This window comes from Anser brachyrhynchus, assembly GCF_964034855.1.
Source record: "Anser brachyrhynchus genome assembly, chromosome: 3".
Lineage (NCBI taxonomy): Eukaryota > Metazoa > Chordata > Aves > Anseriformes > Anatidae > Anser > Anser brachyrhynchus.
The window spans coordinates 123564811-123591568 of NC_137696.1; the positions used below are offsets into that span (position 1 = coordinate 123564811).

Below are 26758 nucleotides of genomic sequence, written 5' to 3' on the forward strand. Positions count from 1 at the left end.
GGGGTCAGCCCCTTCTCACAGGTAACTAGTGATAGGACTAGAGGGAATGGCCTCAAGTTGTGCCAGGGGAGGTTCAGGCTGGAAATGAGGAGACATTTCTGCTCAGAAAGAGCAGTCAGGCGTTGGGACGGGTTGCCCAGGGAGGTGGTGGAGTCACCGTCACTGGGGGTGTTCAAGGAGAGGTTGGACGTGGTGCTTAGGGACACGGTTTAGTGGGTGACATTGGTAGTAGGGGATGGTTGGACCAGATGATCTTGGAGGTCTTTGCCAACCTTTTTGATTCTGTTTACTGATGGCCTGGTGCAGGACCACCTTGGTACAGCCCAGCCAGGCCGCAGCAAGGAGCAGCTGGCTGACACTACAGCACCCAGAGAGCTGAGGTGACCTCTTCATGCCTGATCACAGCATGGAGATGGGCAAGCCTGCTCCTGCCAGCAAGCCTGGGCCCGTGCTGACTGGCAGCGTGGATGTCCTAACACGTGCATTTGCCGTCAGTCATCTCAGCAGCAGCCTCGGAGCACTGTTGGAATCCAGGGAGGCAATAAATCTGTAGAAACTGTCTTCTTGCTCAACAAATCCATTACGTGTCCCAGAGTCACTTTGTGCCAGTTCTGCTCCTTGAATGTGTTTTTAGACTTTGCTAGCCTGGTGCAGTCAATAAAGTTGTTTGCTGCCTTATGGAGGAATACATTCAGGTGCCAGTTGAGCTCCCACTGCTGCACTGGGTTGCACTGGGAGTGACAGAAGAGCAGAGCATGCCTTTCAGAGCCCTGACAAAGCAATAAGGCTCTGGCAAGTAACAAAAATAACCTGCAGATTTAAAAAATTTGGAATATTCCACCTAGGATTAATAGGAAGAAATACTTATGTATCCAGAAACTTTTTATACTAACTGTGCTCCATAAAATAATGAGTTATATCCTTAATGTAAGAGGTAACTGACAGACCCTGCAGCTGGTTCAATAAATTACAGTTTGATTTTTTTTTATTTCCTGCTTGAGAGAGCAGTTCCTGCTGCATCAAAGTTTGTTTGGAATTACCCTGTGCAAACTGCTCGCAGATTTCGTTTGCTCAGTGGCTTGGTTTCTTCTTCTGCATTCTTTGTGTGTTAGTGGACCGGGCTTAGTCACCAGAGCCACCTGATGTCATCCTCACGTCTTGACTGCACAAGCCAGTCTTGTGCCACTGAGAGCTGGCCATGAGGTCTTGCAGGGAGGTGGTTCTGACTTGCCTCCATGAACAACTCAGCAAGCCCATGAGCACAACTGGCAGATGCTCTTGCCACTAAGGCTCAGGGGAAGTGAACACCGAAGTCGGACAAATGTGGCAATTGGCCGATCCATGAGAAAACTAGCACAAGGAATCTTAGGTATATCTTGCAGTACTTTTCCAGACTATTCCGTTTTTGCTGGGGATTCATTTACTCGCTTCAACACGCTATTGCTTTAAGCTTCCTCAAAGGCACGCAAAGCCTCTTAATAAATAATCTTTCTATTTCTTATCACATCTGCCTTTGAGTGAGAGACAGGACAAATGGGACAGCGTTCACATCTGAATCCAGGTCAGGATCAGATGTAGGCTGGGAAATGGTGGTGAGGAGGAGATGAGTGATGACTGCGGTGTTGTATAAGCTTTGCATTAACTCCTACATGGTTTAGAAGCTCTGTGTTTTGAGGATGGGTATGAGGCCAGAGAAGGGAGGTGCACTGCAAGGACTACGTTTCTCCCTAGGCTTTCACAAGGCACATGTAGCTGTAACATCCGAATGCCTCCTGCTCTGCGGATTGCAAGGTGTGAGCTGAATTGGCCAACCCTAGCAGTTTTCAGTACAGGCAGGAGCAAGAAAGAAGGTAAAGATATTCAGAGCTGCAGAGGGTGACAAGGGTGAATGCCATGGAGAAACAGAGGGAAGCCACCAGACTGCAGAAGAAAAGACCCTTATCAGAAGGATTTTGAAGAGACCCAGGATAATATTTTGAAAGGTGGTGAGGTTTGTGAAGGTTGAGATAAGCTAACTCAGAGGCAGGTGTTTTAGCAAGAAGGGATGGCAGGAGATTTTGGGGAGATTACAGCCAAGAAACCGTAGGATTTGGCAACAGTCCAGGTGCGAGTGTTTGGTGTGAAGGAGATGTAGGTGTTGAATACAACGCAGAGCTTGTGAGCTTGAGTGTCATACAAGAGCAGGTTATTCACAGCGAGGAGGGCTGGGGGAGGGAAGAGTTTGTGGTGAAAGATAAGGAGGCGTTCTTTTAACCGCGATAAGTGTTGGCAGACCCACATCTGGGAAAGAGCCCAGAGGGAGGACAGGAGAGGCCCAGCGGTGGAGAGCTGCACCTGCTAGCATGGATGGGAGAAGCGATGTCAGCTTGTCTCATGACATCAAGGGAATACGATGTCAACAGCAGAGAGAAGGAGGATGGGGAAGAAGCACCAGAGCATTCAGAGAAGGAGAGGAGGGAAGGCAGCAGAAGATGGCCAGTATCTCACAAAGAAAACTGAGGCTGTCAGAGGTGGTGACCAGTGCTGCAGAGGGCGGCTGGATGTCTCAAGGACAGCTCAAGTACAGGAGAAACAGAAGGAGGTGGCTTTTTTGAGCTTTTAATGCTAAATTCAACCTGTTATTTTAAAAAAAACGTATTTTACCACTCTGAGATTTTTATGGTTAGAAATTAATCTGAACCTTTCTGTCCATGAAGTTTAGATTGTTTCAGTGCAAAATTTTTTTTTTTTTTTTTTTTTTTAAGGCTCAGCACAGGAAAAAATCTGACCCCCACCCTGCTATTTCAGATATTAATTTTCTTTGTTTTTAGCATTTCACATATTCAGTTCAGAGTCAGGACGCAAGGGATGACAGATGCATCTGATAAAACATCTCTGTCATCGCCACCAGCGTTCATCACCTTGAGCTTCTTTTCCAAACAATGGATAGAAATAATTGTTTTAAGACAGAGTTTATCGGAGACATCCAGTTTAGGATGAAATTTATACAGACTAAAAGAGACAGAATTTTTCTGATCACGCTGAAGGGGGCCAGAAGTGTTTGTCTAAGATGGAAACATTACAGAGATTCACATCCAATCAAAAGGGATATATTTAGCCATGGTGCCCAGGCCTTGGCTCATCCCAATCCCTGCCCCCTGCTATTGCGCAAGCTCTCCAGCACCAACACACCTGGGAAAGAGCATGTGTATAGGAAATGGCCATCATTGTAACGCAGCTGGTGGTGGGGAGAAGGCATTGTCCCTTCTGCTCCTGCACAGTGCCCAAAAGGAGCAGGTGTTCGGCCAGTGCTGGTTCCAAGAGATCACTTGAGTTGCACCGAGTCCTGCTGGCTTATCCGATCTGAGAATCTGGCGCTTAGGTTCAATGCATAAGGGAAAGAAAGAACAGTTTGTTTTAAAAGTGTAGGGAAGCAAAGGACAGAGAAATCACCAGTTTTAGGCTTTGGCCAGGGTACCAGTATTAGCAATGTTAACCCTTTGATTAAAGGTCAAAGTTCCACTGAAATGAATTAAGTTTGAGAATAAGGAAAAACTGGAAGAAGTTAAATCTTGGGGGTAAAGCAGAGGTAACGGAAAAAGCAGGTCTATTAAAAATGAAAAAAAAAGAGGGCAATGGCTCAAAACTGGCTGTTATTGAACTCCTTTAAAAAAAAAAAAAAAAACTCTCCTGAAGAAGAAAACTATAGGAAAGTAACTTGGACAGGATTTTCAGTGAGGAAGGAAGTCACTATACAAAAAATCCCTATTGATCAAGAACAAGTGGAGGAATCAGGAATCCCTGGAAAAATTGGAAAGCTCGCAGATCAGCTGGGCTGATAATGTTGGCATGTTGGACGTTAGAGAATGAGTTAAGAAACCAACACATTTCTCCCCAAAGACAACTGATGCTAACTGGGATGAATAAAGGAGAAAGGACTTGGATAATATCCCTGTTTTGTTTGTTTTGTTTTGTTTTTCTCCTACAAATCAAAGCCAAAAGGAGAGAGTCATCCCAGGTGAGACATTGTGTCTTCTAGTAGAATGGAACAAATGTTAAGGCAGAAATAACTCCACAGCTGTATGGCACAAGAACTATAGACAAAAGGCCAAATAAATATGCAATGCCAGAGAAAAAATGACTGCTTCTACCACTTATCAAATTTTATATACTGCCTAATTTTGCTTAGAAAATTATTTCAAAGGGATTTAAAGATACATTTTGGAGTGAGTAAAAGCTGTCCACAGATCCAATAAGAAACATATTTGAACAAGTGTATCTGGGAAGAGTATACATGTTTGATAGTGGAGGGATTTGATTTGTTCACTCTCTTTTGAAATAAATTTGTAAGTGCAAAAATATTAATCATAACTGATAAACATTTAGAAGGAACTGTGGGCATTGGAAAGGAAAGGATTGGTATAAAGAGGCCTAGAGAAGTTAGGAATGGTCAGAAAAAAATAGATCAATGCTGGAAAAAAATGTAAATGTCACATATAGTAATCTCAAGTAAACTTTGTGTTGGAAATAAAAGATTGAGAAAGGTAGAACTGGGAAATGAGCTTTATGGAGGATGAAGACACTGGGATACAAGTGTGTGCTGTGTTGCACAAGCATCCTGCTGTTGCACATATGTTCATGTGCTCTTGTTCCTTTCACGTAGTCAGTCACATCAATTCTAGGTTTCTGAGTTTTGTAAGCTGCTCAGATCCTGCCACGCTGAGATGGCACTCCGTCTGAAGTGACACATAGCCCATCTGCTGATCAGTTTCCTGGCCCAAAGATCCAGATTGGCTTGGACATGACACATGAAATCTCCCCTCAAAAGGAAATGCAAAGTTATTTTCCCCATTATTACCAGAAATGTGAGTAAAGGGCAGTGCAAGTTACCTCAATACCTGACTCTCTAACACAACAGTATTTTTAGAGAATGCCCAGTATGGCACTAGAAATGAAATAAATTGTACTGAGGAACTTGGAGAACTGATTGACGGAAGACAACAGGATGTGTAGGGGAAGAAATAATGAATTGGCGACCACCATGCTCGTGTCTATTTCTGCTCACAAAGAGAGCATATCAGATGCTCTAAGTGCAGTCTATTATCTAGTTTTATTGCGCTGTACTCATGAGTTCCCCTCTCCTCATGCTTCGTCCCAAGCGGAAAGGAAATCAATCCCACATCTCAGGAGTTTGAACCAAGCTTTAGTACAGTGTTGAGGAACTGCCAGGGATGTGTTGGGCTCTGCCAGAGACGGGGCACCTGGGATGCAAAGGTTGCATGGTGAGGGTGACTCTTGGTGAAATAATGATGCTTCTCAACCATATTTTATTTCATGATGAAAGGACTCAAGTTCATAGTTTAAGTTCATGACTTAATTCAAAGACTGATATACCATCTCTGGAGATATTTTCTACAGAATAAATATTTTTAAAAGTAAAGAGAACTGGGAAAAGATGGCAATTTCAGAAGGGTTTCTTACTTTGCACCATTGGTTTTGCTGAAAAACTAATTAGATAATGTATCTAGAATAGGAGGGAGATTTACTGTAGGTGAATCTGATCCCTGAGACTAATTCTTATCCTTCAGAAAGCCGGGCTTCTTGATTACCTAGGTTAAGAGCGATGTAATCCTTTGCATTGAAGCTTGCAGCTGGAAATAAAACTCAGACTCCTGCACTCAAAAGACTGACTTATTTCAAACTTATATGGACTCAAGTAAAGAAAAAGCAATACATTATTTCATTTAAAAAATAAAACTTTTTTTTTTTGTAATATCTAAACTGCATTTTGCAGGTAGTTACTTTTATCTACTGCATCCTAACACTTCATTGTGCACTTCAGAGAAGAGTCTTCCTCTCTATAACCATGTCCTAGGTGGTTACGGACAGTGGCATGAATCCCTCCAAGTCTTTTCTCCAGACTGAACTATTTTAGTGCTTTCATGCTTCCCCAGCACATCACGTGCTTCTATCACATCCTATCATCTTGGTGGCTTTTGCTGGGTTCGCTGCAGTATGCCACTATCTTTCTCACACTGTGGAACGCAAACCTGGACACGGTGCCCAGATGTGGTCTCAAAAGTGCCAAGCAGAAGGGAATTATGAAATCTCTTCACCCACTTACTGCACTACATTAGTGTGAGTCTCATAAGTGAATGGCATACTTTGCAACAAGGGCTTGCTCCTGTCCAACAGGACACTCACATCCATTTCAGAAAGGTTACTATCAGCCTGAGGGGGTTTCTGTCCCTCATGTATACTTGGTGTTTTCCTATTCTGAGTCATGTCAGCTAATTTCTCTGGCTTTTCAAAGTCCTTCCAAATGGCAGTCCTGCTCTCCAACATATCAACTGCTCCCGACGGTATTATGTCACTGGTGAATTTTCAGAGGGCAACCTCTGTCCCACTATCCAGGTCACTAATGAGGATGTCTGAGTATCCATTTCAAGTCCTGCTCTACTCTTCCAGCCCTAGGGCTCTGCAAAGATCAACCTGCCTGTTACTCTTTTGCTTTGAGTAATAAAACATCCAGAGCATAGGCATGGACACCAATGTAAGAGCTTGGGTGAGTGCATACTCCAAGAGAGGATTTAAGAGAAGCAAACGTTGTGTTTTAGCACAGAAGATAGAGGCTTGCAACTCCAGCATGCCTTCTGGCTTACTGGTGCAGTGATGTGCTTCAGGGGAGGGCTGCAGTGGGTACAATTACAAATGCACTACTCCTATCAAGAGGTTTTGTGTGTGCTTGACACCAGCTCTGGTGAGGGCCTGGGTGATGATGAGCAGTGTGTTCTAAGCTCAGTCAGCCATAGAACAGAATGACAATGCTGGCTATCAGAAGTCTCTTTTCCAGACAAAGAAACACTTCAAGTTTCTACTTGACTATACAGAGTTTGACGATTCTTTTCAACTAATTTTAAGTAACAAATAAATTGGGGGGAAAATACACAATCTACCTACTCTGTCTGCAGGGGACTCTTACATAATCACTGGCAAATGTATATACTCCCAATTCAATGTGATACTTGGTCAGAACATAAATATTCCTTGTTAATCAGATCATTTTGCCACTTTTTTTTTTTTTTTCTCTCATAAACAGTGCAAAGTAAATTGAAATGAGCCTTTTTAAAGGAACATGGTTAGGTCTTACAAAATGATGATTCATCTTTCTTGCCAGAAACTCCCACCTTTTCTGGGAAAATTTTCAAATGAAATGATGTCGCTCATCATTTCCCAAGAATGCACACCTGGATTTTTCAACCAGCCCCATTCCAAATGTTAATGATGACCTGTAAATTGTTCTTTGGTCTGAAGAAGTGGCTGTAAAAATGTAAATGACTGTAAAAATGGCAGCTACAGGTACCTGAGTGGGAAGAGAAACTGCAAGTTTATTTATTAGCATTAAAAAAATAATAATAGCATTGGGCATATTCAGGCTAGAGAAAAGGTACAGTTGTTTAGCAGTAAGTGGGATTAACCATTGGAACTGTGTCTTCTAGGCAAGGTATATTCCTGATGACTTATTAAGTATTAAAGTCAAATCTTGATGCTTCTCATAAAGGCTTTCTCATATCTCAAAGATAGTTACATAGTTACGGACTATAAGCTCAGCTCAATGAGTCAGGTTCTTTGACAGATCCCGTGCGTCAGCTCAGGCTCTTTCTAGAGAGGGACCTGGATTCCTTTCCTTGTCCTATGTCCTCAACAGAGACAAGTCTACAAAAATCTCCCAGGTAACAAGCTGAGTGTGAGAGAATAGAAGATAAAGGCAGATGTGTGGAGACATGCTGCAGACGTATTTGGGATCCCAGGTGATTTTGGCTAAGGGCTGACATGAGATGTAAGATTTTGAGATGTCATTTGATTTGTGGTTGGAAATGGAAAAATAGGGACCAGCCTGCCTGGTGCGTTCCTGAGAGGGTGAAATGGCCTCCAAAAGGGGTTCAATCTTTTGCATGGATGGACTCCTACAAATTTTCCTGTAGAGTTGGTGACCTCTTATAGTGAATACAAACCAACAGAGAGATGACCATGATCCTCTGAGTCAACACCCCCACAGCAATGGTCTCTGTATCCTGAAAGGTATGCTGCCCACAGAGGGAAAAGCAGTGCTGTGTAAGAATAGCTGCATAGTGTCTCAAGCACTAACTTTACATTTGGAAGACTCACATTAGGGATCTGAGATGTAAAACTCACTGAATATATTCTTGCAAGATACTTAAATCCCTGCACTTCCAATAAAAGCCTTTTATGACTGGTCTCTCTGAAAGTAATTGCTTTCTACAAAAGAAGATTCCTAGTGCTGTAAGTGACATCAGTTCAGAGATACAAGTCTACATAAGTAAGGAACAAATACTGCTAGAAACTAACAATTCCAGTTCATAGAGAAGTGGGGTTTCCCAGTGATTTTGTATTTGAATCCAACAGATTGACTGATTGTTTTGATGTGTTTTCTTTGCAAAGAGGAAGTGCAACAGAAAGTCTCTTATAGGTGAATTTTGAAAGAACAAGTCACTTGCCAACATTTACCTTTCACAGGTTGCTTATCTGTCCTTATTTCATGCCAAAAACTCAGTGATCCAACTGTTGAACATTCACCTGAGAACCCGAGGTTGACATCTGCACTGAATTTGAAAATGTTTGGGTTAGGATTCACTGGACTTTCCTATTAAGACGATAATTCACTGAAAAATTTTTCAATTCTCAGCCCTCTATGTCCTAAATAAGTGACTATCAGCCAGCTCAAAAGTAACTAACGTATAAATAAATCCTTAAGAGCTATGTTCGTCTTTACTGTAACTCCATTGATTTCCCTGGTGTTACTCATAAGATGAATTTAACTCCAAAGTGTGGCTGCTGAATGGGTGGGTTGATGAACTGATTGGTGGGGTGATGGAGGAAAGTTATCCAGATCTCTGTAGGTCTTTACGCAAGAGGCCTTTATGCAATATTACCACTTTGCCTTGATTGCATTCTCACTTATACTGGCATGATTGAGAGGAGTGTCACCGAGTCAGATTTACACTCCAGTTACATGGGCGCAAGCAAGAGAAGGATTGGGCAAACTTTACCTAAAGCCCCAGTGGATTTGAGAGCCTTCTCCAGAAGATTAGGTAGCTTTTCTTTCTATCATTAGCAACACAGTCCTGATTAACCCTCCGAGCTGTAGTCAGTCATTTTGAGGACAGTTTGACTGACAGCATGTAGCCCGCACTTTTCCCTTCATTGTCCAGTGCATTAGATCCCGGAACTGGTTGGGTGGTTGAGTTGTTTTTTGTTTTTGTTTTGTTTGTTTTGTTTGTTTTGTTGTTGTTTAATTTTATTGATTTATTTTTAACCTATTGGATATTCAATGAGGAAAGTCATCTTGAGCAAGCAGCATGAAGTATTTCAATGTAAGTATGTATTGAGATTCCTCTGTTATGTATCTGTAAAAAGGTAGATTTGGGCAATATTACTATTTTTGTTGCATTGCCAGATATTCAGTAGAATTTCCTTCTCATTCTGAAACTTCAAACTGACAGTAAAACACTTCTCCCTGTGGGAGCTGTTTATATTTCATGCAGGGCATTCATAGTAAGTTTTCTCCACATCACATACTGCTTCATAAGAGGCTGTCTGACAGACCATCTAGGCTTGGGTGGGTGACCAACTTGCCCAAAATTTAAGGGACAGTATTTCTTTACATTAGTGATCCCTTAACCGCCTCATGAAATTATTCCCAAAGAAAATTAGCATTAGGAAAATATTTTATAGAAAAAACTAACCTGTCTCATGACAGTCTAATGATTCGTCCCATTTTTTTCTTTATTTTTTTTATTTTTTTTTCCATATTTCTTTCAATATAGTTCAGCAGCTTGAGAAAGTAGAATAAATCACAGTGAAATAGTTACATTTCTAGGAACACAGCCAGAGTATTGTGGATCACCATTGGTCCAGGACCACAATTTGTCTGGATAAGGGGTTTGTTTGGAAATTATGCTGCCAGTGTCTGAAAGCTCTAATGTGGGATTCATAGAGAAAGGTTAGAGCCAACTTTATGAAAGCTGTTGAAAAACAGAGAAATAGGATATTTCTTTTCTGGAAGATAGAGTGATGGATTGACCTTTAACTGGGAAATAAATAACTGAATAATTGCTTGGTGAAACGTACATGGAAAGAATAAATCATTGCTGAAATCTGTCAGTGTGTAAGGATATCAAAAACAAGAGATTTGTCAAAATAATAATCTTTCAAATAGCACCTAATGTCTTTTCTCACCTAGCCCAGGTTAAATTTCATCTATTGCAGAAATGAATGTGCTGTAGTACAAAGTGCACAAATGTTTCACTTGAGAGTAACAAAGTAAGAAAATAATGGGTTTGCTCTAAAAAGTGGTGAAAATCAGTGTTTACAATTTGTTTGTTTGTTTGTTTTTTAATGCTGCATCTCTGAAAATGAATGACAAAATTCTCATCAATTTCAGTGGTCACAGAACTGGTCCTCCAATGAATAATTTGCCATTAGGATAACTTTTTTTATAGAAACTAGAACTTTATTCAGCTGCTCAAAGTACTGTAACCCTGAAAAAAAATAAAGGAAGCACGTCATTAGAAATACATTTATTGCTTTCTCATTTATGAGCACTAAAAAAATTATTTTGTGTGTTTTTTGAAGTTGCCATAGAAAACTGCAATCAACTAAAAACATAATTTGGAAAGTAAATTGGGTGTAGGTGCAGCCAGAAACCACCACCAAAGATAAGGTCTCTAAATGCCATTTTGAGACCCTCCACTTAAGTTTGAGTTATTAAATCAAAGCGAACTGTAGAATCACTCTTCATGTTCATAAATTGTCATTCATCATATTCATTATGACCAATATTTCAGCAGTTGTAAATAGTGTTATTATTATTGTTATTACTATTATTTTCCATTTGAAAAAGAAAGCGTTTTTTTTCTGGCATGGTAGTTTCATCCCATGTGTGATCTGAATTTTTTTGTGATTGTCTTCTGAGACAATGCATTTGATAAGGGTAAACAAGAAACAGTAGAGATCACTCTCTTTTCAACTTGTCTACATCCTAGCAAATAGATTGAAAATATTTGGGTTCCAAAAGGTAGATTTCAACTTCCAGACTCAAGAACTGAATTCACCTTAGCTTTAAAAGTGAAGGACACCAGGAGCTCCCATAGAAATTGGACAGATTGTTCTCCTCAAAGGTATGCTTATCATGTTGAATTCAAGTTTTCCCAAAATTTAGCAGAACCAAATTTGTAGTTCTGTTTGATGTCTTGAGATCTGTCATACCTTATTTGGTTGCATACATGGTATGGATTTTCATCCATACATCCATACCTTGTCTTAGTACAGGATGGCATGGCCATGTGCAACTGTTCTGAAACGGGGTTACTTTGGCTCTTGGTAAAATCATGAGTATGCTACAATGTGCAATCACTACATGAACAAATTCAGTGTTTTTGTTGTTGTTGTGTGCCAGTTCACAGGGTTAAAGGGTTGCATGAGAATTTCAGCTCTGTAAAAATAAAACCAGAGTAATCACTGTCTCTGACAGTTTCAGAGAAAACCTCAAAAATATAAGCAAAACACAAAGCTCAAAATGACACCATTACACAAATATCATTTTTTGTGGGTTTTGCTTGGGGTCTGACTCATGGCTTTTGTGCCTCAGGGTTTAACTGTGAGGAGCAGGGTTATGGCTACTCCTGCTGCTGTGTTTCCTCGTATCTACCTCAGAAAACCGTGTGTCAGAATCTGCTCTTTATGAACCAGAGATAGTAAAACAGTTGTGAGGAAAACAAACTTTTCTCCCATGCAAGTCAGGCATTGATTTTCCATGATTCCAACAAACCCTAATCTCGTTTTTCTTCTCTTGCAGTTAACTTTAAGCAAGAGGGATGACTCAGGTGCCTGCTGACTACCAGTCCACCACCAGCTCCTACAACTATGATCAACCCCTTCCCTCCGTGGCTCGGACAAGCACTGTCACCCAGGTACCCCCGGCCAAAAAAATAACCTTCTTCAAGAGTGGGGATCCTCAGTTTGGGGGAGTGAAGATGGCCATCAACCAGCGAAGTTTCAAGAGCTTCAACGCACTCATGGATGACCTCTCTCATCGGGTCCCACTGCCGTTTGGGGTACGGACCATCACCACCCCACGAGGAATACATTGCATTAGTGAGCTGGACCAGCTGGAGGATGGAGGATGCTACCTTTGCTCTGACAAGAAATACGTCAAGCCTATTAGCATGACTTCTGCTGGACACAGGCCAGGCCCTCCTCGAAATAGTCGTCCATCCAGTACCTTGAGAAGAGCAGCTCAAGAGGGCAGGTTTGAAGATTATTCCACGCCTTTCACTCAGCATGGCCCCAGAATACCAAAGAAAATCACTCTTGTTAAGAATGGAGAAACCAGTTTTCGGCGCTCAATTATCTTGAACCGCAGAAACGCTAGGAGTTTCAAAACACTCCTTGATGAGATTTCGGAGATCCTGCAATTCCCAGTGAAGAAGCTCTACACTGTTGATGGGAAGAAGGCAAGTGTCTCTGGTTCCTGGTGCTGGTCAGTTAATCTAACAGGCGTTATCACATCATCCTCAGTGATGCAAATCCTGTAGCTCTTGGGGCCAAAAATTTACCCACACAACCTTGACCCTTTGGACTTGTGTAGTTAGTGTCACATTAGTTACTTCTCCATGAGTTACATGTAGGGATGATGTAGAACAATCCCGTCAGCCATTCAAGAACTTCATGTATTAGACACTTATTTGGGTTAATGGGAGACAACTTCTGACAGATGTACAGGAGCTTAATGTTTTGCAGCTGGGTATAAAGCCCTAAATAAAACTCTAGTAATTGAGTTTCCCACCTTTTCCCAGGAAGTATGTCCCAATGCTGACTTAAGTTTTCTGTATCTAACAACAGGAATTTCAACAGCATAAGACAGCTCATAGGTTATGCCTCTTGGTTGCATAGTTCCTAATGAATGGGATCCTGTTATGATGTGGGATCCTCGGCATTATGAAAATGTAACTAATAAATGCATAGATGATTAGTGTATGAGTGGGATCAGGAGATACATTTTTGTTGATGATTTGGTGAATGTGCTAATTGGGGTGGACTCGTACTAAATGCAGGGCAAGTACAGCTCCTTTTTTCTGTTCCCGGAGGAATTTTATGACAAACCTGAGATTCTCCCAATTTCTTCTTCATCTCTTTATAATGTAGAGTAACCTGTGCTTCTTCTGAAGAGGTCTCACATGTTAGCCTGACTCACCTTGCAGCCAAGCGGAGCAGTCACCCCACTCCTTGCCACATTTTCCATCTTTACAGTACAGTGTGCCACCTGCACAGTGGTAATATTAAATCCTTTTGTGGTGTCATGTTCTGAACTCTAGTGAAATGATCTTTCTGAACCCACTGAAATGATTTGGGCTAAAACGTCACATTATTCAGGAGGGGAAAAATTGGAGGAGCATTTTTTACACACATCATGTTGACTTGGGAAAGGGACAGGACCTTAAGCTGGCTTTCCCCCTTGGAGGCAACTTGTCATATCCCAATGCTTTCTGCTATGTCTACTACTTTGGTAAGAGCCTTCTGTTCTCATCTGGAGGATCCAAGGAAGCAGTTAGGTTCTTGTTTTCTAGCTTTCACCAATTTATTTGCAAAATGAAGTCCTGAAAATTTTTCTACATTCCACAGCTACATCTATATTGCTATATATATAGTAATATGTATATTACTTTAAAAAAAAAAAAAGTGCCAGAGCAGCATTTCATCCATCTTTTCTCCATTCTGCTAAATTCTTAACATACTCCCTGGTTCAGAATTAGGGCCTGGGATCATTAACTGTAGAAAGTTTGGATGTGGGCACCCTATGTTAGAGCAGCCAGACTGCTTCAGTTGGTCTCTGTGCTGAAGAACAGGGTCTGGCACTGCTTGGTTTACTACTAGAAGTGTGAATTAAGGAAAAAAAAAAAAAAGGCAACAAAACCACCCTGCTGCCAAGATTTGTTATAAGTGAGGGATAAGCATTATATTTTGTCAGTGATTTCTCCAGTTTTCAAGATTTGGTCTTCTGTTCAGCCTGCATGAAAATAATTACCTTGCTTAGTGGTAGTAACTCTTCTTCAAGTTTTAGGAATTTTCACCCAGTTTTCTAACGAAAAGTTTTGCCTCCTGCTTCTTAGTTCAGTCTTACTGTTCTCCTTGTGATTCTCAAATGAGTTTCCAACAGTTTTCCCTCTAGTCATTATAAACCCTTTTCCTCCTGGTCATTTTAAACAATACTTTAGCTAGGCTATATAATAAATACCCTCTCTATCAACATACTATCTTCACTGTTATTCTACCTCCATCTTCACTTGAACCTAAAGACATGCAGTTATCTTTATTTTCACCTCTGAACTGGTGGTTTCCTGGTCATCCTGTCTAAAGCTCTCTGTTCTTCCAGAGCCTGATGTCATTCCGGCATGCCAAGAGCCAACAAGGCATGGCTAGAATGACACAGGTCCTAACTGTGGACTATCTGATGCTGATGGGCACCTGTTACGCTGTACATTTGCTGACAGTTTAAGTGACAATCTGTGTAGTTCTCTTCAGGAGACAATGAGTCAACAACTTTGTCACTTGTTTTGCGTTCGTCTCATCCCCATTCTCATCTGGACTTTTGTTCACGGAAATGGCCCAAGCTGCATGTGAATGTCAACCGGAAAGATACCGATGTTCTTTGTAGCAGATGGATTATTTTCTCTGGTGTGTGCGAAAGAGTTTAAGGTTATCCTCTATGTGGTTATAATGCTCTTTTCAACAATAAATTGCAGGGTTCCCTTAGAGACCAACCTGCACCAAATCCCCCTGGTCAGCCCCTTCTCTTCTCCCCCAAGTTTTTAATCTGGAGAAATGTGAGTGGGGTTCAAGAACCACCACATAATCTATCCATGTTCCCATGAGATTTGTTTTGCAGATATGAAAATTTTCATAACCATCTTGTTGATAGTCTAGAAGTTAATTTTCAGTACTTATTAATTTCATTTGCACCACTTTTATTCCTGTGCAGAATGTCTCCACAATAGGTCACTATCAATGTGGTTAGCTAATTCATAGCTAGGAAATGTGACTTCTAGTATCTTTACTGGGGAATCTTTTGAAGTGTTGTTATTGGTTTTATTTATTTATTTATTTATTCTATTTTTTTTATTTTTTGGCCATTCTTAGTCTTAATCACTTATCTCTTGCTTTTTAACTGTTCTTTGCTGTTTATTCAGTGGTCATTCCTGTTAGAACTTCTCAGAGCTTGTACCCTAGTCTTGGATGCAAAGCATTTCAAACTACAAAAGTCACTCAGTCTTGGGTTTTTCAAATCTTTTCCTTTCATAAGGATTCTCTAAACAATTTCTGCTTTTCTGTCCGAGTTTTCTTGTCATACCTCATCTTCAAGATCTCTGTTCCCTATGCTTATGTCCCAGAGTTTTCATTAGATACTAATGGCTTCTTTGAGAAGTGAAAATGGTGAATATATCACACTTTGGGGATTTTCTGATATGATCTCCCTTCGCTGGTGCTTAAGATTAATTCTGACTATAAATTTTACCATTATGCTTCCATTTTTATTTTCTTTTAGTGTCGTTGAAATCATGCCTCTATTGTTCCATGACTATTCAAAGATGTCTAGATATTTCATATTTCTTGGGTAGTTCCTTCTTTCTGCTACAATTCTCTCTTCAAATAATGATTCAAATTCTCTTTTAATATATATATTTTAATTATTTTATCTATGTATGCATGTATCTATGTGTTTTGTCTATGTAAATTGTTGCAAACCTTATTGCAGAGACCACTATTTCCTGGAAAGAGGACAGGGGAGAAGAGTAACTTTTAACGTTCATTCCCATGACATGACAGATGAGCTGAATAACAGTGAAATTCATTCCCTAGCAATGTACCTGGACTACTGCTTAATTCTGGCTTAGAATAATCTAAATCACAGCATTTAATAGGAGATTCACACTGCCTTTTTTGCTGCCACTTCTTCTAATCTCTTGAAAACGGAACGTAAAAAAGGAAAATCTCTCTTGCAGATGAATCAATCTCTTCTTCCATCAACGAAGGTGCTGTTCATAGACCTGTGAGTGTTGCCCCTTCAGTCTGCTTTTGTTTTCTTCTACTGCTATAACTCCAGATCTAAACTTCAATCTTAAAATAAGTTAAATCAACTCTGGAAGAAAATGTATGATTAGCATATATTATCCCAGTGCTGCTGTTCTAATTTCTTTACCATCTTGTTAAGTAAACCCAGAACACTTCAAAATTACATATTTTGGTTTCCCATTATACATTTTTGTGGGTATAAACAGAGAAACACAAGGAAGAATCTTGTTGTTATGTGTTTCTTTCATGCAGTATTGATTTGAAAAAGCAGAGAAAGTATTTTCTTCCTTTTGTAGCCCACCTAGTCCACAAATGTTTACAGTAAACCTTGAAGTTGAATTCACTCATAACTCACAGTGAAATATACCTTTCAGACTGCAAATTTTTTTTTAATTTTTTTTTTGCGCATCAGTACTTTTTCTTCCCTGGACAAAACTTTTCTCATTTATTTTTATAACTTTTATGTTGTCTTTTTTTTTTCTCCTTTTTTTTTTTTTTTTAATTGGCTTTAGCCTAAGGTTTCACCTGAAAAAGAAGAAATGCCAGTGATTTCATGAAGCCAATGAGCTGAATATTTTATCTTTTTTTTTTTTTTTCCCACTGAACAAAATCAGAAGGGGTAGCTATGCAGAATACTAATACATAGTACAGCTAAGGGTGTTGTTGTAGCTTCAAGATCCATTGGAGGCCAGCAGAGATCTTACTTTTACGATCACATTTATTTTGCTGTTATTTTGTCCTATATTGCTCCAATTTGTTTGCTTATTTACCTCTCACATTTTCAAAATAGTACTTTATGGTCTTTATGGGAAAGGTCAGACTCTTTGCTTGTTGTTTCTTCTATGGCCTTGATTAAGGGGCCTGGATTGCTCTTAGGTCTGAGAGTCTTTCAGTGCTATGAATTCAGAATTAGCCTTTATAGTTATACAAAACTCAGGTCAGTAGAAATATTAATTGAAAGATGTTGATTACAATCTTGGTATAATTCCAGAGTGGTTCTATTAGAATTTTATTAATTATTTCTATTAGAATTAAATTAAAAAAATTTAAATTTTTACTTTATCTCCTGAAACTTTGATTGAGGTGAAACTCAATGTGTTGTACAGTAACAGTAGACTGGATTTTGTGCCAATGTAAGGGGAAATACTCTTAAGCATCAATTGCTTTTAGTTTAGGAAAAAAAAAATAAAAAAGGAAGTTAAATTTTCAGCAAGTGTAAGTCCTTTCAGGTAAAGGTTCTAGTTGTTGGTTTACAGGTCATTAACTCGATGAGCGTTGCTTTTAGTTCCCACATAGAGAAATCTGTTAATTAGGTTAACATTGATTTGCCATTTACTTGACAGTGAAACTGTGTGCAAGTAAGTTTGTGTACTAAAAGCAGATAGACTTGGATCTTTCATCTAAATCTGATCAGCTCATTAGGAGGTAATTGCCTCATTTTGTTAACTAGAGAGGAAGATGAGAAGACTGTCTCATACTAGTCGCATAAAATCAGGAGAAATTAACCCAGACCCAATTATTCATAAACTTGTTTTAAAGTACTGTATATATTTAAATATTAGTAAACACAAGACATGGAACTCTACATCTAAAGATCTCTTTGATGATACTGTTGAAAATTGCAGCTTGCCTCATTTTTACTAGGGATATCTAGTGTAATTCTTCCCTAAAAAAGAACCAGATGTGCTACTAAGAACAGATATCTCAGTAACAAGAGCTAGAGTAAAACCTCTAGGTTATCTTCTCCATCAGAAAGACATTCATCTCTGTTCCGGGAAGTTATTATCCACTCTGGTGGATGTCCATTTTCCGTGGGTCAAACCCCAGAAGAGTGCACCTATGTGCATATCCCTACCACCTTCCTCTGGAGTGGGAAGAATGCCTCTTGAGGCAAAGAAAGGGAGATCATAGAAAGGCCAGAAACCCTCACAGACATTTAAAATACAAGAAATTATGTGTAGTATTACATGACAGCAACTACACACTAGTAGAGGATTTCACTTACAAATGGCAGTCCTCCAGGATCCACCAGCTCCATGGTCATTAGGACTTTCTAAGTCACGGGAAGCCAGCAACACGAAGGTGTCTCTAGTCCAAGATCTCATGATTTCTGCACTTACTTGAACCATTAGGCCATCCTTTTACTGGTTATCTACTTAAAACAAGAACAAGTTCTTCCTTAAAATCCAATACTCTTTCTTGTATGCCATTTGAAACCACATTGTGTTATGGCAAATAGTCTACATAGTTTATGGCTACTGGTGGCAATTACCATGAGCTTCTCAAATGGGATTTATCAACCGTCAGAAGAGTTTTCCAAGGGATGTGGCTAGTTTTGTGTTTGTTGGAGTCTAGCCAAGACTTAGATGCTGGTTTGTTTGTTTTTGTTTTTTTTTTTTTTTCCTTAGGCGCACTCAAGGCTGACCGTAAGTTATTATATTTGATGAGTGGAGTCTGTTATGCAGAAAGGCAGAGCAGATAACCAGAAAGACCCTCTTTCTCTAAAAGAGAAAACATTGCAGAATGAGCTTTGAATACAACAATATTTCCTCGAGGGATCAGAGAATTACTGCATGAGTTAATAAGGGGAACAATCACGACTGAAGGAATGAAGGAATGCTTCCCCAGTCACCACTAACTGGAGAATGTAAAGGGTTAGCTATTAGAAACTCCTTGGGGTAGGGACCCTCATTTTGCTTTTGTGTTTGTATAGATTTTGGAATGAGAGACACAAGGAGCTGTGTCAAGATCAACCACTCTGGTTCAAATCAAGCCATCTTTGGCAGTGGCCAGCTGGAGAAAGATAGGCAGACTTGGAGAAAAGATAGAAGGGCACATATGAAGTGATTCTTTACCCATCTTATCATCCCAGCCTCCAGCAGCCTGTAGATCCAGATCTTCATAAACTAGAAGTAGCACTATGGGCTACAGCTATTCCAGTAAATAGAATAGTCTCAGGGCACCTACTCTGGCCTTGAGACCAAACGGCACTATGTGGCCATACCCGTACTATGTATATTCCAAAACATTCCCTTGTGTTAACACCCAGATCTGCCTAAAAATTGCTTGAAAGAATACCAGTTCATCCAGGCTTTAAAGGCACCAAAGACCATTCTAGGAATTCGACAGTACAGGCAACTGTATTCCAGTGCTCTGGATCCAGAATTACTTCATTTAGTGGTAAAGATAGAACCTTTATTTTTAGTTGTTACTAGTAAAGGTATTGGCCTAAGTATTATTACTAAATCATTCTTGATAATGACTGTATCTACAGTGACCTTAGGGTGCAAGGCCAGGAAACAGGCTTGTCTGACATATTTCCTGACTCAGATTTACACATCCATATAGCCGTTTCTAGGATATCTGTAGACTGCCCGCAGGCATCCTCAAGGCCACTCACGTTTGGGCTGTCTACCAAGCTCATCTGTCTTAATGACAGGTGTCATCAAGACCCTGATGGAAAAGGGAAATAGGATACATGAAGGTAAATGATCTGGTTTAAAATGTGGTGCACATATAAACAATGATAGAAGAAAGGTGATAATTTCCTTTCTTGGGATAGTTAATTTTATCATTGCGTGTTGTCATATTCATCGTGACACTTGGTTTCATGCTGTCTTCAGGTATGAATAATTGTAACCAATTTCAGACCCTCATCTGGTGTGAATCGTTGTTATCAAGTGAGCCGTACCACTTTCCACCCACCATGTGTGTGACTCATAGTCTAAAAACAAACCACAGGTTTCAGGTTCAATATTCTCTGATTCTGTGCCAAAACCACAATGACTCCAATGAGATTTACACAAGTGATCTGTAAACCTCATCAAAACTTTCCATGAACCTGATCCATAAGAAGACTCATATCCAGGTGTGTTTTATGAAACTTTGAGAGATGCCCTGAAATCATTTGGCCCCTTGCCTTACAAGATGTAGTTAAATGGACTCTGTGCGCTAGCCACTTTCTTATCTAACATATACCGAATCTAATACTTTCTTATCTAACATACACCAAATGCAAATGACTCCCTTAGCCTCAGGAGATTTTGTTCTTTCAATAATAATGTAGCAAAGTGTAATTACTTTCTAATTCTTTTGAATTTAATCCAGGGTGAAGACATTTCCAATAATGTTATTGAGTATACGCAGTAATATTTGTTAACATGATGCTTCTATTTATTCATTTACCTAGAGTACCAAGAATAGCAGAATTCCACCCTCTCCTGGAATAAATGTGAATTTGCTTTTAGTAATTTAAGTAGAAATCACTGTTTATGGAAATACTTTTTTTGAAGTAAAAGCAGCATTATTTTATAGAGATACCTAGTTTTCCAAATGCTGATTTTTGAATTTTTACCAATAATGGAAAAAAAAAGAAATTATCTTTTGCATTTTCATTAATTTGCTTCTTCATTCAGGCCCTGAGCAGAAAGTCCAAAGGATTCTGCTGCAACTCAGTTAGCAAGGTCTAGTTCTCTTTTGATGGCCATTTTATTTTGAAATAAATCTCCCTAGTACCAGGGAGCTACTTCTACTGTGTTACCAGCTTTCATATTTGTACAGAAAACTTAGCAAATTGGGGGGTGAAGCCCTGGTCTCAATAAAGAAATCTGTTCAATTAAAGCAGAGTTTCCAGCCAGATATTTTTTTCTTTATGCTCTGTGCTACTAGAATCATACTATTATTGACCATCGTAGGCTGTATCCTTGGAACTCAATGAAGCCTATTGTACAAATACTTCATGTAAGAGATGCCCAGGATGGTAAGACCATAGAGTAAAGCCAGACGGATCTATGGACTTGATCTAGAAGCAGGAGGTTTGTATACTCAGTCCCAGTGTGTCTACGTACAGGTAGTTGTAATGCATCTATGTTGTACTCCTCTTCTTCCCCCCACAGCTTCCAGCTGGAGTAACTTTTCACCAACTGTGTAGGTATTCCCCATATAAAAAGAGCAAGCTTTGAGAACTTCTGTTCACAGGGAAAAGCTTAATCTCATGAACCATATCCTTCCCACTGACTCAGCTACCACAAGGTTAATCACAAGAACCAAATGCTTAGCATTTTTTAAGACTAGTCAATTTTTAGGCTAATCCTGCCCTCAGAGAGGACGAGGCCAGGTACTTGGGGTGGGGTTGATATTAGTCTGACTCATGAGTTTCAAACGTTGATGTTGGATGGACCAGATATAATGAATCCAGTGACAAAGAAGCGGGTGGCAAACACTCAAGGAAGGAATCACAGCATGTCCGAAGGTGGAAAATATCTGCAAGAGAAACTTTCTAAGAAATACTTTCTTCTCTTTTACATTGAAATTTGCACCCTCAACAGCAATTTTGTGTCTGTTTCTCTAACTGATTCACAATCGGAAAATTTTTCAGTCTCATTTTGAGCTTATGGGCTGACTGGGTAGGGAAAAGGTCATCAAAAGCTTGCATGTGAACTTGATTGGTGTGGAGACCTCCCCGCCTCAATCCAGCACTTAGTGGAAATCCTCAGAAAGACACCCATAGTCTTCATCAGAAACATTCTCACCTTCCACAAAGGCAGTAGTCGTGGCACTTCTCATACAATCCTAGCAGCCTGTCCTCTGAGATGCACCCAGCTGTAAATCAGTTTTCTTCGCACTGTCATCCTCTTCACTTGTTTCTTTAAAGCTTTTCTACTTTTTTTTCTTCTTTTTTTTTTTAATGCCTTTTTTTTCATCCTTTACTCTTCCTTCCTCTTTGCTGCTGCTACTCAAACAGTTTCCACTGGCCACTGAACTCCTGATTGCAGTATTTCCCCTGGCCTGCTGAAGGATGTGTTTGTCCAGACTATGTCCAGGGCCAAACTCAGAACATTTTCTTTATGCCTGCGCAAAGTGCCACGTGCAGGAAAAAGGCATCTTTAAGTCCTCAAGGAAAAGCTGCCAGCAGTGTATTAGGTAAACATGATCTTTGCCTGTGGTTGACAGAGAAAGCAGTGAAGTGCATTATTACTTTATCTTTCACATATTTTACTTGGCTGTTTGAACGCTTCATGGCCTGATTTCCAGATCACAACTCCCAGAGCTATCACTTTTCATGAAGTTTTACACACTGGTCAAAACAGAAAACTGGACAGCTCATAGGAAAATGTTCCTGCAGTTCATGTCTGAACAGTTGTAGTAGACTGATGTTTTGAGAAGTGTTGGTATGACCAATCATCTAATATTGCTGCATTTCAGCATCTGAAATAACGGACAGGCTTCTATTCCCATGACATAATTATCAAATAAGTGTAGCAGCATGTAATATGCTTAGCAAATTATCTGCTATTTCTGAGACACTGGCATCTGTCCTGCTTCCTGCATATAGATTTTAGGACCCTAGGTTTGATACAGCCTGTAGGAGATCATATGAATTTTGGCGTGCCATGGGAGAGAAATGGATGCTCTGTAGTTTCTTCTGGACTAGTCAGGTGGGTGCTACAGTCTGTAAAGGATTAGATCCATTTCTATACTCCAGTTCCCCATTTTAAGTTCAATATTAGCTCTTGCTCTGCCTTTCTTCTCATGTGACGGGAGAGCCTTCTGGCTGCTCATCAAGTCCACACCCATGCCATGTCCACGAGGCCCACCAACCTTTCCGCAGGTGGCAAACGGGGCGTTCTGTTGAAGCAGGGTGTGTAAGGGGTTGCCCATGCTGATGTTAGAGAAAGCGAGGTCAATTAATGCTCTTTCTTGTACCTTTCATCTTCTTTTCTTCTGCTAATTTGCTAATATGTATGTGGGCATGGAGTGGCAACACCCCATTACTCACATTCTGACCAACGGATTAGCATAGCTTTAAAAAACCACTCCCCAGAAGAACCACTCTCTAATTCCTTCAGTGCAAAATTGGCAAATGAGTTCTTCAAATTAACAAAATACAAAATTTATTACTGTTAAACTGAGATACCCCAGTTCAGAGCCTGTATCCTCCTGTATTGAACACAGTACAACTACAAAACAGTAAGGCTATTCGCACCCCAAAGGGTTTGTAAATCTGAATTAAACCCAAAAAGCAACAGATGAAAGAGATCAAGGAAATGAGGCAATGAGTCAGCACGATAGGCAATGAACTCAGCCCGTTAGCCTTTTCTTGGACACGTCTGTTACAAGCTTTTCCTGTTTCTCCCTCGCATCTCTGCACTCCTTTGAAAGGTGGATCAGTTTATGGACTTGTGATCTCAACCATGTCTTGCATTATTTCCCCGTTCTGTCTTTCTCTCCCCGATTCTTTCAAATGTCCTTGGTTGGCTGGCAGCCAGAAGAGGGAGAGCAAAGGGTACCTCCTACATTTTACCTTCATCAGGAACTGGTATTTTTATTCAGCTTCTGAGATGAGTACAGCTTCCACAGGGCCTTTCTTATCTGGGAAGAGCCAGAGCACATCATGTTCTCTAAAATAAGCAAAAGGTTCTTTATTTTAGAGATGTTATGCTGGTCTTTCTTCTGCTTTACATATCGATGGCTGTTATATTATTAATTGTGTTGCAGTAGCACCTAGAGGTCCTTGCTGAGATCACAGTCCCTTTGTGCTTGGTACCATACAGTAACATCTGTTGGAGACAGTCCATTCTCCAACTGACCAAACCCAGGCTGAGAAAAAAGATGTAGTTCAGAAGAGATGAGGTCTTTTTGTTTCTGCCTCACACATGGTCACCTTCACAATGGGGCTCAGAGTAATTAATCTCTATTCATTTTTTTATTATTATTTCATTTTGTTTTTTTATATTTTATTTTATTATTTTTTGGTTTTGTTTTTAAATAACACAATAGGTGATACATATATGACATACCTCATAGTGAAAGGAAGTTCTTGTGCTATAGTATAATGAAGCACACAAGAAAACAGAAGTTTTATTGCTTTGTAAAATCATAGTTACATTGTCAGAAGTGCAAAGACTTCACTGAAAACTTAAGAACATTGCCAACATTTCCTTGGAAGAGTCTGTGCAGATTTAAAGCACAGCTATTTTTTTTTTTATATTTTCACATGACAACACCTGATGTTTAAGATACCACAGAGTTTTTGGGCCTGAAGTTGACTGATATGAACAAAGACTGTTCAACAGAGATAAGTATGGGCAACAAGTTTTCTGCTTCCTGGTCCAGAACTGCACTCACAGCCTCCATAATTCTCTTTGATCTTGGTCCATGTAGAGGTCAATATGTTTGTCCCAATTGGTTCCAGTGGTATTTGGATCAGGCCTTACAGTAGAACCAAGAGACATCATTTCATTTTCAGGAGTTGTGCAATAAAACTTTAGTGGGAGTCTATTTCAGCCCACTGAGAGTAAACTGCTAGAGACTGTTCCCTGTAAATTTTGTTTAGTGGCTTTTGTGTCTGAATTGCAAGTGCCTCTAACTGTGAGCAAGGCTTCCCACAAGCTCATATGATGGGGTAATTACTTTAAGGGAACTCAGAGGAGGGCTTGAATGGAGCCTGAGCAGGGCATTGAGAGATCCAAAGGAACTCTTTCCTAACCCCTCACATATATTTATCACAAGCCATTCATTTTCTTTTACTTTATTCCTGACTGTTCATTTATTATAGACTAGAATATTCTTGAAGTTACCGTGTTTTTGGATTCACCTTGAACAAGAAGACAATTTTCTACCCATCTCCATATAAATGTGTTAGAAGTGTCCTGCTTGGGCTTCATGTGGTAGTCTGGTGGAGCAAAGGTCTCATGTTTATCTAGTATCCTGTCTACCATCTTTGCACACATCTTAGATAACCTAGAACATCTCAAATTCCTCTAGGTATCTACATTTAGACAAGTGCACTGAGATGGTTGCCTTTTTTTCTAGTCAGAGAGAGACAGGCATGTCTAATGGGGGGTGTATCACCTGTATCAGGTGGCTTTCCTGGGGTGAAACAACCAGTCCCCCAGGCATATTGATTGTTCTCCACCAAATATACAAGAAAGCTAAATTGTAAAAGATGACTTTTACAATCAAGTGTAATGAACTAATGGAAAAACTGTAGGGCAGGGCATTCCCTTCCCCGACACAATTCTTTCAGGTGATAACCAGATTTTGAGTGTCTGTGGTCAGCTGTTTTTGTTTGTAAAAGCTATGTTGAACTGAGATCCAGTACTGTTTTCTTGTAATATGGTATCCTGCCATGGGTACTCAAGAATCTTGATTTGACAGCCTGAGGGAAGTGAGAAATTTGTTTACCAGAAGGATTTCCTAACAGTCCCCTGCTCAGAAAAGGAAACGGCATTTCTGAGCAAACAAAGAAAATTTTCATGTTGGAAAATCTCTGCGCAGGCCAATCAGTAACCACCATTTTCAGTAACCACTGGGGCATTTTCTAATCTTCTCCCTCTTTCTCCTCTACGTTAAAAGAAAACAACAAATACTTAAGTTTTTTTTAGGTGACTGCTTTAGACTGAAACACATCCCACCCTAATGGCATTTATTTCTCCTAACTGATTGTGACCACTAAGGCAAACAAAACCTCTTACTTTCTTCAGTCCCACCACATTAATCTTCAGTCTGGTGCCTTTATGAAAACAACAACCACCTCTTCAATGATAAATCACGGAATCGCAGTATTGCTGAAGTGATATGGGGTCTCTGGAGATCTTCTCCAACCCCTAATTCCAAATCACAGTCAGCTAGGGCAGGTTGCTCAGGACTCTGTCCGGTTGGGTTTTGAATATCTGGAAGGTAGCAACTCCCCAGCATGTCTGAGCAACCTGTTTCAGTGTTTGACCGCCCTCACAATTATTACTTTTTTCTTATGCTTAAATGGAATTTCCTGTATAAATAAATAAATTATCCACTCCAATACAGGTCGGACAACAGCCGTTAATGTCCTGGGTTTTAACCTGTTGCAATGAAGTTAAAGAGCCTTTTAAAATCTTTTAATTTTTACTGCAGGGATCGTCTCTCTCTACTTCAGCCCACATCTATAATTTTTGGCCTGACATGTTTTATTACTGATTTTCCTTATACTGAGATTATACTACACGTGATAATATACAGCTGAAGTTAATAGTGACTGTATTCCTAAAATCACAATTAACAGGAGCAACTCATTGAAATAATAAGACTTCCAACAAGAAGCACAAGGCTGGGAGCCTGGAGGCCAGTATTCAATATTCAACTCAGATCACACTTCCTGTGTGACTTTTGCATGGCCATGTTAGCTGGAGTTTGTCTTAGTTCAGATGTCTATATCTGTCCTAGTTATTCCAAGCTGTTCCTATACCAAAGGAGAAAGAGGCATCTCCAGAGGATGATTTGTCTCACAGTGGGAGAGAAGTCCAATGCACAGTTCTGGAATTGCCCTCTCTACATGGACTGTACAGCCTTGGTTGACTAACTTTGTCCTAGGCACCTAACTTTTATATGTCAAAAATGTGAGGCAAAATCTGTTATCTTCCGGTCCCTTGTTTTCAACGTTTACAGAAGGATGCCCCTTCCTTCACAGGCATCCTTCACAACTTGTCTGCAAGAGATGATGGTAATATGTTCCTTTATTAGAAGCTGCTTATGAAAAGCACTGTACAAATTGTTGTATGAAAAGCCTAGAACCCAGAACAGGTCACTGCAGGGAGAACTCCCGAGAATTAACCTAGGATCCTGCTTAGGAAGGCACATCTCAGCCTTG

At 40.0% G+C, this 26758-nt stretch overlaps 1 protein-coding gene across 1 annotated transcript in view; it reads left to right on the top strand.

Annotated features, from left to right (window-relative positions):
* Nucleotides 1-26758, top strand: part of RP1L1 (RP1 like 1) — a 46777-nt gene that overhangs the window by 6764 nt on the left and 13255 nt on the right. Inside the window, exon 2 of the mRNA XM_080584942.1 lies at nucleotides 11858-12515. Within this exon, the coding sequence (XP_080441068.1) occupies nucleotides 11877-12515 (639 nt within the window). The 5' untranslated portion in view covers nucleotides 11858-11876. The remainder of the gene's footprint in view (nucleotides 1-11857; nucleotides 12516-26758) is intronic.